Raw genomic sequence first — 12,500 nt, 5'->3', positions numbered from 1 at the left:
TTGACAGTTGTGGGCGGGGCCTGGTCAAACCAATTAGAACAGAGGGAACTTCCTGTAAGGGTAAACATCTGGTTTCTAGTTTGTTCAGGAACGATTAAAATAGTTTGATGTCAACAGTTTTAGACTTTAGGACATTTTATAAATGTGTTATTTAGCTTTTCAGTATTTTGTGAAAAAATGCTTTAATGCTTTAATTTAACAACTTGCATGCAGTTCTTCCTACAACTGGCTATAAATCCTTTGACTGGTTTCCTGTATGAGTTACCATCTTGGTGTTTTTTGTTGGTAGACCAATCAGGTGAAACCTTGTGTACCACGGGTTTTCTTTAGTACAAAACACTGTGAGGAAATGTTGCAAAGTCACTGATTTTAGTTTTTAAACAACTTGATTTAATACTATAAAAAAGCCATCTCTGCAAAAGTTAAATCATCATCTTGTCTTCCTTCTCATCATCTTTTAACCACCTTCCTTCTTCTAGTTCCTCCAGCTGTTTTTTCTCTACCAACCCTTCCAGGAACGACTCCTCAGCAGCCATTTTTAACCCTAAACCAACCGACGACTAACATAGATGATACTGCCTCCTCCCGGGGTAACAACAGCCATGCATGACCAGTTTATCGTCTGTGTGAAACACTCATCAGCTCTTTCTTATTTCCCAGTTCTGCACGTTGTTCCTGAGGTCTCTTAAAATAATTGTGTTCTTGGTGCTGTTTTCAATCATGTATTGACGTCATTGTCTAATGGTTAAACTGGGTCAGGGCAGATTATTTGTTCCGTCGTAGCTCTATAGATCCTTCTCTGCTTGGGTTTCCTCTTTTGGGTGAACAAATAACAAAATCATTTGTTCTTTTACACCTTATATTTCTGTACTAATGGGTCCCCCGGTGTGTCTGAGTTGTACTTTTCAGGTGGACTTTGCTTAGAAATGTATTTATTAATTTAACCTGCTTTTTCACATTATTGCCTTTTGCAACAGCAGCGGAGTCGACAGCAACATCTCCAACCAAAGCTGCTGCTCGAGTTGCTCCAAAGCCCAAATGTGGAGCCTCATGGTCCAAACGTCTGCGTATGGGTCACAACCAAAGTCTCAGTGATGGAGTATCTGATGCAAGAACTTCTCAAATTTATCATTTAATCAGACGGACTAGACGGGATTTAAAACCTGGAACCCCTGGAATGGCCTTTCACCGACACTCTTTCATATCCAGTCATTTAGGTCCACCAGGCCAAGACCACAACTTCCCAAAGAGACCATATCAGCCCAGACTCCTAGCTTCAGACTCTGGTCTTGTATCTGAACCTTCTTATTCCAGACTTCCTGCTTCCTTTCGAAGGGTCTCATCCTATCCCAAACCCTCCCTCGGGTTCATTTCCACCCCTCTGAGGAGAAGGCCAAATGTGGGACGACGTCCAGTTACCACCAGAGCAACACCTACCAGGGTGGAGGTTTACATCACTAAACCTGCTGCTCCACCAACCAGACTGAAGTCCACTACCAGTCCCTGGTTAAAAAATGTGACTCATCCATCCAGTCGTACCAATATGACAGCTTTTACACCACAGTCTTCCTTTTTAGACCAACTGGTCACCAAGAAGAAGAAGACCACTACAATTGCTCGAGACTTGAAAACCTCTCCAGGGTCTCAGGCTTCAGTCTCATCTCAGACCTCATCTCCATGGCAACGTAAAGGTGAGGCATTACATTCAAAGGAAACTTCTCCATCAACAGCAGTAGCAGCTCTGAGAAACAGAAAGAACAAACTTATAGCACAATTGTTGTCACTTTTGCCCAGTAATGGTGAAGAAAGTCCAACAGATTCTACAGGAAACTGGACGGATCTTATGGAGGAGCCCAACCCTTTCAACCTGCCCAAGACCACCTCTTCCCTGGAAGAATTTTCCACAAACACTGAAGCCTCTAAAATTCCTAACAGGACTCGACTGAGTGAAGGAAAGCGTGACAAAAGTTTAAACGTACGAGTTGCTGAAGAACAGGTGGATAGATTAAGAACAATAATTTCTGTGATCCATCCAACACCGTCTTTAAGCATGCCACAACCACCTTCCTCTAACTTTCCTTCTCAGGAAATTTCAGTTTTGCGGCAAGAAGACAAGACTAAGATATCCGTTTTCTCTCAATTTATGAACAAAAGTGTGCTGGTTAATGGTTTACATCCAAGTTCATCATCCACCTACATTCTTCCATCCCCCGTTCAAATTCAAGCTTCCTCGTCTAACTCTTTAACTGTCCCTCAGTCCCCCTTTGTCTTTGCCGCCTCTTCATTGTCAACTTATCTCTCAGGTCCGTCTCCCTCTTTTTCCACCAACACCTTCACTCCTGTTCCTTTCTCTGCTGCTCCTTGGCTTTCAGGAACCCCTCAGCTGTCATTTCTGTCTCTATCCTCAAGCCTTCAAACTAAAGTTGAAGCCACAGCCGTTGACATATCTTTGCTGCCATCTTTTGTCTTTTCTGTCCCCCCACCTGAATCTTTGATCCCAGTTGTTAATTACCTACCACCTTCTGCTGAAAAAATCTCCACCAATGTATCCAAAGTCTTAACAAAGCATTTGTACCCCTCTGAAATTGAGCAGTCTTATCAGTCTCAATCAGACCTTTTGGTTCCCTCTGCTCGTCTTGAGTCAGATGACTCGGAACAATTAGCCATGGAGAATTTGTCAAGGATTTTGGACCCTGGATTATCCAATCAGTCAGTCAGTCAGATCCCACATAGGTCTGGTCTGGAAGGTTTAGGGCACACCTTTTCAGGTGAGTCACGACTGATGCATGACCCATCATTGTCTGACTTTGTTATTGGCTTCTCTAAGAACACCCTGGCTCAGCCTCAAGAAAACTTCCACAAAAACCTGGAGTTTTTCTCTGCCTCTTTGTCTTCACCACTTTTAAGTCCTTCCTTTTCAACCTTAAGTCTCCGCCTCCATGACAACCCGTCGCTCACAGTGTCAGCAGAGACTCCTGCCACAGAGGGGATGATAGGAAATCCGACTCTTTTGGCCCAGACAGCAGTAACTGGGTCACAGAACAGATTAAGTTTTACCAGAGATCCACTGAGCCCGGAGAACACAAACTCCTTGGTGTCTGAGCCACCCGCCGGACAGGAAGAGGCATTTTATCAGCTCGTTTCACCTTCCCTGCATCAGTCTGCTTCGTTGCCAGCAAACTTCCACAGAAACGCCGGCGTACAGGCTCCTACGACGAAACCACAGCTCTGCTGGGGCCTGGATTATCCGCAGCAGTCCCACAGCTCAGCTCACACTCGTGCTCGAGAGTTTATAGATTCACAGCATGCACATGTTTTACCCTCTCTTTCTGCCACTTCTCTTCTTCCATTCATTTCTTACATGTATCCTGCAGTCCCCCCTGCTGTGACCGTCTCCCCTCTCTCATCTTTCATCTCCCCATCTTCCCCTCCTCTCCTCCCCCACCGAGCAACTTCTTTGCCAGCAATCGTCACTGTGACAGATTCAGAAATTGGCTTTTTGTCACCCACTGTTGCCCCCCTGCACAAACATTTACTGACCCCCCCACAGCCCGTTCTTCAGACAACACATCCAGGTGAACGTTTTATCTCCCTCTCTGTTAAACAATCTTCCATGCTCACTGAGAGGGAACTGGACGCCGGCTCGTCGCGGCCTCCTGTTTCTAAGGATGCTGAGGTTTCGTCACGCCTCGCTGCAGGGACCTCCTGGTTTGAGTCTGCCTTCGATCCTGCAGACGTTGTTCCAAAGATGCATCCTGTTGACACGTTCCTCGTTGGACTGAACTCTTCACCAGTACATAGCAACAAAACCTCAGGTGCAATGCAGGAACCTGTAACTGATTCTGTTCTGGTTCCTCCAAACCCTCCCCCCTATTTTGGGCTTGATACCTCCTCTTCCACGGCAGCTTCCAGGTCCAACACCAGCTTCTCCATCAGTGCCCCAAATCAAGGCTTCGTGTCTGAGCTTGAACATCTCACAATTTCTGGAAAAGGCACCCAAACTGGAAACACGGTGGGCTTAAAGAACCTCTCCCAGATAAATCCAAGCCTGGGTATTGCGCTCGAAAACCTTTTCTCACAAGGTAATATTGGCTCAGACGGTACTGGAGGGATAGACGTATATCAGCATAACGCCACAGGAAGTTCAAAAGGAGACATACCAGCAAATTCACCAAGTTTGACCTCAGATCAGAACCACAACGTGGATCAAAGTTCAGGATCCCCTGAGAACCTAAACCACAAGGATGTTTCCCCACTGCCACCCGTGGTCAGAACCACAAAGAGCTCCTCTCCAGCTCCTCTGTTCAAAGCCTTGAGTTTGTCAGCTCACAGCTTGAAACAGGCCACGCTACGACCCGGTCCGACCGTGGACTCAGCAGCCGGGCCGACGCTGCCCTGCCAGTGTAAACCAGGCTTTGATTTTACGTGTGTGTGCAGCGGGTCGTCAGGGAACCGTATGTCAAACAGTAACAACGAACCGTAGCTGTAGATAATCCAAAGAACGAAAATCTGTCTAAAAGTCAAACTGCTGATTTGTATTCAGTTCTAAAGTAAGTGCCATCCCTGCAGACTGAAACGCTACACGGCCAAAACATTTTGACCCGTTGGACGATTTTTACACACGTGGTGTGTCTAAGCTGCTCGAAACACAAGAATTACACTTTATACTGAAAACCAAGATTTTGGGACTGAAAACAAGTTTATGTTAAATAAAGATTCTGTCCATTTGGAACTGGGGTTCTGAGTGAAAACAATGAACACGTCATATCTGTTGGAGATTAGTAATCCCCAACCTCACGTACTGGTTTCAGATTAAGACAATATTCCCACATTTGGGTTAAAAAAAAAAGTTTAACTTGTGTTTGCAAAGATTAGCTGGTAGTTTTTTTAGGATTAACTGAAAAGTTTATTTGGATTAGTTTGCAGGTTTGTTTGGATTATCTTGTAGGTTTGTATGGATTAATTTGTAGGTCTGTTTGGATTATCTTGTAGGTCTGTTTGGATTATCTTGTAGGTCTTTTTGGATTATCTTGTAGGTTTGGATGGATTATCTTGTAGGTCTTTTTGGATTATCTTGTAGGTCTGTTTTGGATTATCTTGTAGGTCTGTTTGCATTATTTTGTAGGTCTGTTTGGATTATCTTGTAGGTTTGTATGGATTATCTTGTAGGTTTGTTTTGATTATCTTTTAGGTTTGTTTTGATTATCTTGTTAATCTGTTTGGATTATCTTGTATGTCTGTTTGGATTATCTTTAAAGACCTGTTTGGATTATCTTGTAGGTCTGTTTGGATTATCTTGTAGATCTGTTTGGATTATCTTGTAGGTCTGTTTGGATTATCTTGTAGGTTTGTTTGGATTATCTTGTTAATCTGTTTGGATTATCTTGTATGTCTGTTAGTTGATGTAAAAGGTTTATAAAATATCATTGTCATGGACATTTGCATATATTTGAGATTACGATGGCAGAAGCCCACTCTGGTCTTGGCCCTGCCTGGACTAGCCTTTAGCTCATCTGTCAAATCTGACCTAAATTTTATTCCTACAATCTGAGGGTGTTCACAGGGCTATCTGCAACAGACAAGATACTTATTGTTCAGAACGTTTACGCTGAACCTCAGGTCAGAATGTGCAGACTGTCCCTTTAAGGTGGCCGGGCTTTGATCTGATGCTTTCATGATTGATTAGCGTCTTGTTTAGATTATAATCCCTGATCTTGCTGGTGAGTTTGTTGTGATTCTGGGTTGATTGTAGGATCTCGTGATCGGTTCTTGTTGTAGTTTTAATCCTGTAGTTCCAACTGAAGGATTACAGCTCGTGTTCTTCTCTGGTTTCCCTCCTTAAGCCTCTCCTCTGTCGGTCGCTTCTTATAGTCTGATGTCTTTTCAGTCCGTCCAGCTCACGGTGGGGACGTCCTGCTCAGCTGTTTGTCTCTGGATAATAAAGTCAAACGTCCGAACCCCGGTGGAAACGTCTGACTGAGCACCTGCTCCTCAAAAACCAGAACCACAAGCTGCAGCTTTCAGGGTCTCCATCGAGACCTGACGGACTCCTCTGTGTGTGACGGAGACACGAGGGGGACGCCTGGTGGACGCTGTGGAGCATAGCAGGAGGTCCAAGGAGCTCAGAGCGAGTCAGCTGGTCCAGGTGGAGTCTAAAGGCTCCTGTGACAGACCTGTGGACCAGTCAGAGCTGGTTCAGATGTTTTAGTTGGTCTTCAAACAAACTGCAGCAGCAGCTGTTTGTTGCACACCAAGAATCTTTGCTGCTCGTCTCCTTGTTCAGATGTTTGTGTGAGCGGCTGCAGGCGAAGCTTTGACTCGTGAACACGCAGACGAGCAGAACGTCCTCGTCCTCCTGCAGCTTCCTGCTGTCCATCAGAACCCGCTCTGTTATCTGCTCTGAATGGTTCTACTGGACTGTGGCTCCGGGCCGTCGGTTCTTCTCTGCAGATGTTCGTGCCTGCTCTGATTTAAATCTCTTTTCTTCAGAGGGACGCTTCTACGGGCTGTTCCTGGTGGTGGAGTCGGAGCTGAGTCAGCAGGCGGTGGAGCGCGCCGTGGCCCTCTGGGTGAGACGCTGATCCACAGGTTCACACGTCAGACCGATGCTTTAGCTGCTTTTATATTTGTCTGAAAATGTTCTGAAAACTTCGGCTGCTTCTCTGAACGGAACAAATGAACAGCTGAAGCTAAAGAATTGAACATTTAGATTATGAAATGTGACGTCACAAACTAGAGTCTGTAACCGGATCAGAACCAGGAGGAACATTTAGGACCAGCAGCTCAGTCAGAGGCTGTTAGAAGTTCAGCACTCTGTCTAAAACCAGGACCACCCTTTCAGAATAAAGGTCCCGAATAAAGACTTTAATCTCCATCATGTCCAGTTCATAATCTGATCCACAGATTAGAAGAATCTGAAGAAATCTGAGCTCAGAGGACGAGGCCCTCAGGGGCCAATGCGTTAAGACCAGGTCTGGTTCTGGCTTCAGAAACACTTTCACTTCCAAAACCTCCAGCATCTGGTCTCCTCAGGTCCTCCAGGACCTCCATCTGGTCACCTCATGTCCTCCAGGACCTCCATCTGGTCTCCTCAGGACCTCCATCTGGTCTCCTCAGGTCCTCCAGGACCTCCACCTGGTCTCCTCAGGTCCTCCAGGACCTCCACCTGGTCTCCTCAGGTCCTCCAGGACCTCCATCTGGTCTCCTCAGGTCCTCCAGGACCTCCACCTGGTCTCCTCAGGTCCTCCAGGACCTCCACCTGGTCTCCTCCAGGACCTCCACCTGGTCTCCTCAGGCCCTGGAAGGTTCTGGAGCGTTGTTAGAAGAGGGCCATCTCCTCAGAGGAACCTGGTTTCTCTGTTTATTTTGCTCCTCTGAGAATAAAATGTGAATTCATGAGATCTGAAAATCAAAAAGTTCTGGTTTTATTAAAACGTTAAACCAGAGTTGAGGTTCTTCATCAGGTGGACGTCAGGTGAGACGTTCTGAACACGTCAGCAGGATGTATGGAGCAGGGATTTTCAGAATAAAAGCACAACAATGTGGGATTAATGGTTTTATTTTGTTTCTCGCTGCAGCTGAACCAGACCTTCCAGGACTGGACCTGGACTGTGGATCATCTCAGGTACATCTCAGAGCTCTTTCTGGATTCATCGAGTTTAAGAAACGTTTTATTTTCCAGCTGATCGTCTCGAGTGATTTCCTGTTAATAGTCAGAACTTTTAGCTTGAACTTGTTGGAGTGTCTGAGTTTCTGTGTCGTGATGTTTTCTTCTTCAGGCTGGACCTGGATGGAAGCTCCAACAGGTCAGAGTCCGGTCCAGATGTTCAGTCTCATCGAGTCTGATCGTTTTAAAGATTCATGTTCGTCTCTTTGGGTTTTCTCTCTCAGTTACAGCTGCCAGGTTCTGCTGCTGATCCGCAGCAGGACCGAGGCCGGCGTGTTGGACCGGCTGCTCAGCAGGGTCGGGCTCGTCGGTACCGGACTGCAGGTCCAACCCAACAGCCTTTACGTCCGATTAGTAGGTGAGAGATGAAGCTTTCAGCTCGGTGGTCCTTCACTCGGCTCGTCGGTTCTGCTGAATCAGCAGTTCCTCCTCAATGCGTTTACAATCAAACAACTTCTGCACATTCTCTGCTCTTTTAGCCGTTCATGAAGAAAATGTTCGGCTGTTGAAACGTTTTTATTTTTCAAAATATTTAACTTGATTTAAAATTAAATTCCCACAGAAACACATGAAGTTTTCTTAAATTCCTTCAAAACATTGTTGTAGTGAGCATTTTGCCACTTTTAGCTTCAAGCTTCTGCTTTGGATAAAGCTAACAAGCTGAAGCTAACAAGCTTAAGTTAAAAGGCTAAAGGTATCAGGCTAAATATAGCAGGCTAAAGCTAACCATCTAAGCCTAGCAGGTTAAATGTAGCAGGCTGAAGCTAACATGCCAAATGTATCAAGCTAAAGCTAGTAGGCTAAAGCTAACAAGCCAAAGCTAATAGGGGAAAGGTGGCAGGCTGAAGCTAACAGGCTGAAGTTAACAGGTTGAAGCTAGCAAGTTAACGCTAACAAGGTAAAGGTAGCAGGCTGAAGCTAACAGGCTAAATGTAACAAGCTAAAGCTAACAGGCTAAATGTAACAAGCTAAAGCTAACAGGATAAAGCTAACAAGCTTAAGTTAACAGGCTAAAGATAGCAGGCTGAAGCTAACACACCAAAGGTAGAAAGCTGAAGCTAGCCAGCTAAAGCTAACAGGTTGAAGCTAACAAGTTAAACCTAACAGGGTAAAGGTAGCAGACTTGTTTTAACTTCAGCTAATTTCAGCATTCTATTTTTTTAAATACTTATGTAATGATTGGTTTTCTGTGGACTTTGCTCCTTCTACCAGAAAACTGTCCCGAGGAGCAGCTTATTTATTTCCTCTGGCCTGAGACCCGACCCAGAGTCACTCAGAACCTGCCCTGCTTCCCCAACAAGGACCACAGCGCCTCCAGGACCTGGTAAACATAAACACAACCGAGGACGAATGTTCTGATGGATGCGGTTTGGTGGAGGTGAAACAAAACTTTTCAGAATGAGTGAGAAGTTTGTAACACCAGGAGCCAACTGATCGGGTCGTCGAGGTATGAGTGGGTGCCAGAAACAAACAGGAAGTGAGTCACAGGAAGAGTTCAGGCCCTTTCATAAAAACGTTCTGCAAAATGGCCGCACAGACCAGTCCGTCTTTCTCCGTCTGGTCGTTCATAAACCACAGCTGAAGTCGGACACGTCCCGCTCGATGAGAGCTTTCCTAAATGAAATGAGCATCGTGGAACCCAAAGAGACGTGGAGCAGAACTCAGCTGGGTTGACCTGGAGCAGGACGACTTCCTCGTGTCGTTTTTAAAACACAGTGAAGTAGCACTGTATCCTCTTTGTGGTTAGATATGTTTTAAACTAAATAAAGAGTTGCTGTGCGTCGGCACCGATCTTCCCGCTGGGATAAATCCGTTGTTTAATCCAGAACCGGGCCGCCACACGACAGACGTCATCACTTCAACACATTATTGAGCCTCAAAGCTGGCCTACCGTTTCACAGTTATGACTCATATCCCCTCAGAGTGCAGAGGTCACCTAAACTCCCGTTGACTTCCAATATCTGAGCTCAAAATGATCAATAATTGTTTTATACGACTTATGGATTTTATACAGTGACTAAGTCTTACATGTCAGTGTGTGTGTGTGTGTGTGCGTGCGTGCGTGTGTAAGTGCTGATCCTCCCCTTTCTGCTTTCCAAAAAAATGTGGGAATCACTATGGCAACCGGTGACTCAGCAGATTCTGGGTCAGGGGTTTCTATACTTTACAGCAGGTTCTCCTTTCTTTCTTTTTGTTTTGTTCAACTCTAATCAGATTTTTTTATGTTAAGGAGAATTCATTGATAAGTCATAAAAACAAAACAGAAAGATGTTTTAAACTGGACTGTCAAAATAAAGCTGATGGATAATCTTCAAAATAAGAGTCTCTCTCGGCACAGCTTAGATTATTATGAAATGTTTCTCAAAGTCCATTGCACTTTAAAGAAGCGTGTCGATGGATGTTGTTGTCAGTCGCTACGTTGATACCCTTAAATCATTCCTAAGAAGTTTTCTAGATTTTTAAAGCTAAACTCTGAAAGTGCACCACCGCTAACAGTTAGCTTGTTTAAGCTAATCATCCACTGGAATAAACATTCTTTTAACTTGTCGTTAGCGTGGTGATGCTATCAGATATTAATTCTTGCTAGCTGACACCTTTACCTGGTGGAACATTAGCAACACAGTGCTAACAGCTAGCACATATGGCCTAAGTGGACAACTAGCATCTAAGGCTAACAGCATCTGAAATGTTTTTTATTCATTCAGCCTTTACTGATACTGGTTAGTTCCCAGTTTCTTTGGAATTTCTTAAAACTTTATTTGCTGCTACTGTTCTGTCCTACACTGCTGCACAGTTTGATACTAAAACTCAAACTTTTTGTGGTGTCTGTTACGTTTGACTTCATGTTTTATATCAAAATCAAAAATTGTATTTATCTTTTTCCAGTTTGATTAATCCAGTAAACTATAACTCCTACTGGTCGAATGCAAATGTCACCAACTGCACAGTCACAGCCGGTGAGCTCAGACTGTTTTATTAAACTGCTGTTTTATTTATGATTTTATATTCATACATTAGTGACTGTGGAAACTGTTTGAATTTAATGTTTCTTAAATTTTCTGTAGAAAATGCAGTTGGTGTCGCGGAGCAGCTCGCTAACTTCACCAAGAACATCCTCTCCAATGAAGAGGTGGGAGTGGAAAAGTCCAACAACCGGTCTCTTTTGTGTCGTGGGTCGTAAAGAACCCGTCCTTCCTCTGTCCGTCTGTCCACAGGTGTCTCATGTGGTGACAAAGGTGCAAGAGCTGGTGAACGTGGCCAAGATCGACACAGCGGTTGCTGAGACCGTGGTCCACATCATCTCCAACGTCATGATCAGCGCCGACAAGCCGTCGGTGCACGCCTCCAACAAGTACGCTCCTCTGCTTCCTGTTGGAACCTGCAAAATGTTTTCAGCAATCTGACGTACAGATCAGCCTAAACCTTCTGCCAGAAACAAACTGGGTCAGAAGTGGGAAGCTCCCAGTCTGCAGAGCTCAGAATCTTTCCAAACCAGTTCAAGGAAGGAGAACCAGACTCAGGGTCATGAAGAATCCAGGATCACTGATGTATGTGGGGAGTGAAAGCTGAGCTGTGTCGTTTAGAGCCCAAAGAAGAACTTCAGACATTTGTGGTGGTTCTGATAAGAAGGTGTCCGAGCCCACAGAGGGTCCATGTTGACCTGGGTCCACTACCCAAAGCTCCAACAAAGGACACATCAGAACTGGACCTCAGACCAATGGAGGGAGGTGGTCTGGATCATGTTTCCTTTATAATTTGTGGATTGTTGGATCTGTGTGCGTCTCTGACCTGTCGTCATGACACCAGGTGCATCATGGGAAGAAGGTGACAGTGTTGTGCTTTAGATAAGTTCTGCTGGGAAACCTTAGTTTGTGCCATTCATGTTCCTTTGACCCATAAAACCTATCTCAACGTGGAAAGGGTGCCTCTTTCAACAAGATCAAGCTCCCTGATGCTGCAGAAAAGCCTCAAGAATGGTTTGAGGAACACAATCAGGTCTTAGTCCCACCGAGCATCTGTGGAATGTTCTGGAGAAACCAGTCCGACCAATGGAGGCTTCACCTCACAACTTCCAAGGACTGCTTCTAGCTTGGAACCAGATACCACAGGAGACCTTCATGTCATGATTTACATAGTTTTCACCCAGAGAAGACAAACTGACAGTGAGAGAGGTGACCATGAAAAGGTGAGTGAGCTTCATTTACCGTGAAGTGATTCAAGAAAACTGGAGCTCAGGAATGAATCTGTGGAGAAGCAGATGGGAAGATACGTGTCCCTCAAATGGGTGTTGAACAGTCCTTGCAGTCAGAATGCATCCTTGTTTGTTGGTGAGGAGAGGAGGGAGTAGGACTCCCCAACAGGTGGTGGAGCAGGAGCAGATGAGGTGACCACTAGTTTGTAGGAGAGGGGCAGGATGGACACTCAGAAGCTGACCAAGTTAGAGGCCAAGGTGCTGAGGTAAGTGGTTCCAGATTGTAGACCTCACCAGAAGGTAAGTTAGTGATGCTAGAGGAAATAGGACTTCCACAGGTAAGTATGCAGGACTGAGGAAAACACAGAGTACAGATTAGTACTTTATTATCTGGTTTAGGATCACAGAGGACTGTAGCTTTGTTGCCCGAAGGTCTCAAATGTTCCAGTGGAGATCAACTAAATCACAGGTCCTTCAGTACAGGAGACCTCAGTGGCAGGAAAACACAGAAGCTCCACAATTCAGAGGTCTGAAGGAGACCTTTAGTAGTTCCACAGCGGTCAATCAGAGTTCCACAGGAGACCTTCATAGTTCCACAGGAGACCTTCAGAGGTCTACAGGAGACCTTCAGAGTTCTACAGG

The 12,500-nt window shown here is 45.1% G+C and overlaps 1 protein-coding gene across 1 annotated transcript in view; it reads left to right on the top strand.

Moving 5' to 3' along the window:
- Window positions 1-12,500, top strand: part of adgrg6 (adhesion G protein-coupled receptor G6) — a 68,522-nt gene that overhangs the window by 42,049 nt on the left and 13,973 nt on the right. Inside the window, exons 11-19 of the mRNA XM_037685226.1 lie at window positions 423-590; window positions 6,490-6,569; window positions 7,578-7,624; window positions 7,779-7,805; window positions 7,891-8,024; window positions 8,879-8,990; window positions 10,553-10,623; window positions 10,732-10,796; window positions 10,882-11,018. Of these exons, the coding sequence (XP_037541154.1) occupies window positions 423-590; window positions 6,490-6,569; window positions 7,578-7,624; window positions 7,779-7,805; window positions 7,891-8,024; window positions 8,879-8,990; window positions 10,553-10,623; window positions 10,732-10,796; window positions 10,882-11,018 (841 nt within the window). The remainder of the gene's footprint in view (window positions 1-422; window positions 591-6,489; window positions 6,570-7,577; window positions 7,625-7,778; window positions 7,806-7,890; window positions 8,025-8,878; window positions 8,991-10,552; window positions 10,624-10,731; window positions 10,797-10,881; window positions 11,019-12,500) is intronic.

Source organism: Nematolebias whitei, chromosome 12 (genome assembly GCF_014905685.2).
Source record: "Nematolebias whitei isolate Nwh7 chromosome 12, NemWhi1, whole genome shotgun sequence".
In the NCBI taxonomy this organism is placed as follows: Eukaryota; Metazoa; Chordata; class Actinopteri; order Cyprinodontiformes; family Rivulidae; genus Nematolebias; species Nematolebias whitei.
Note: the sequence above shows the minus strand (reverse complement) of the source record. Positions and strands in the feature narration are given on the sequence as shown.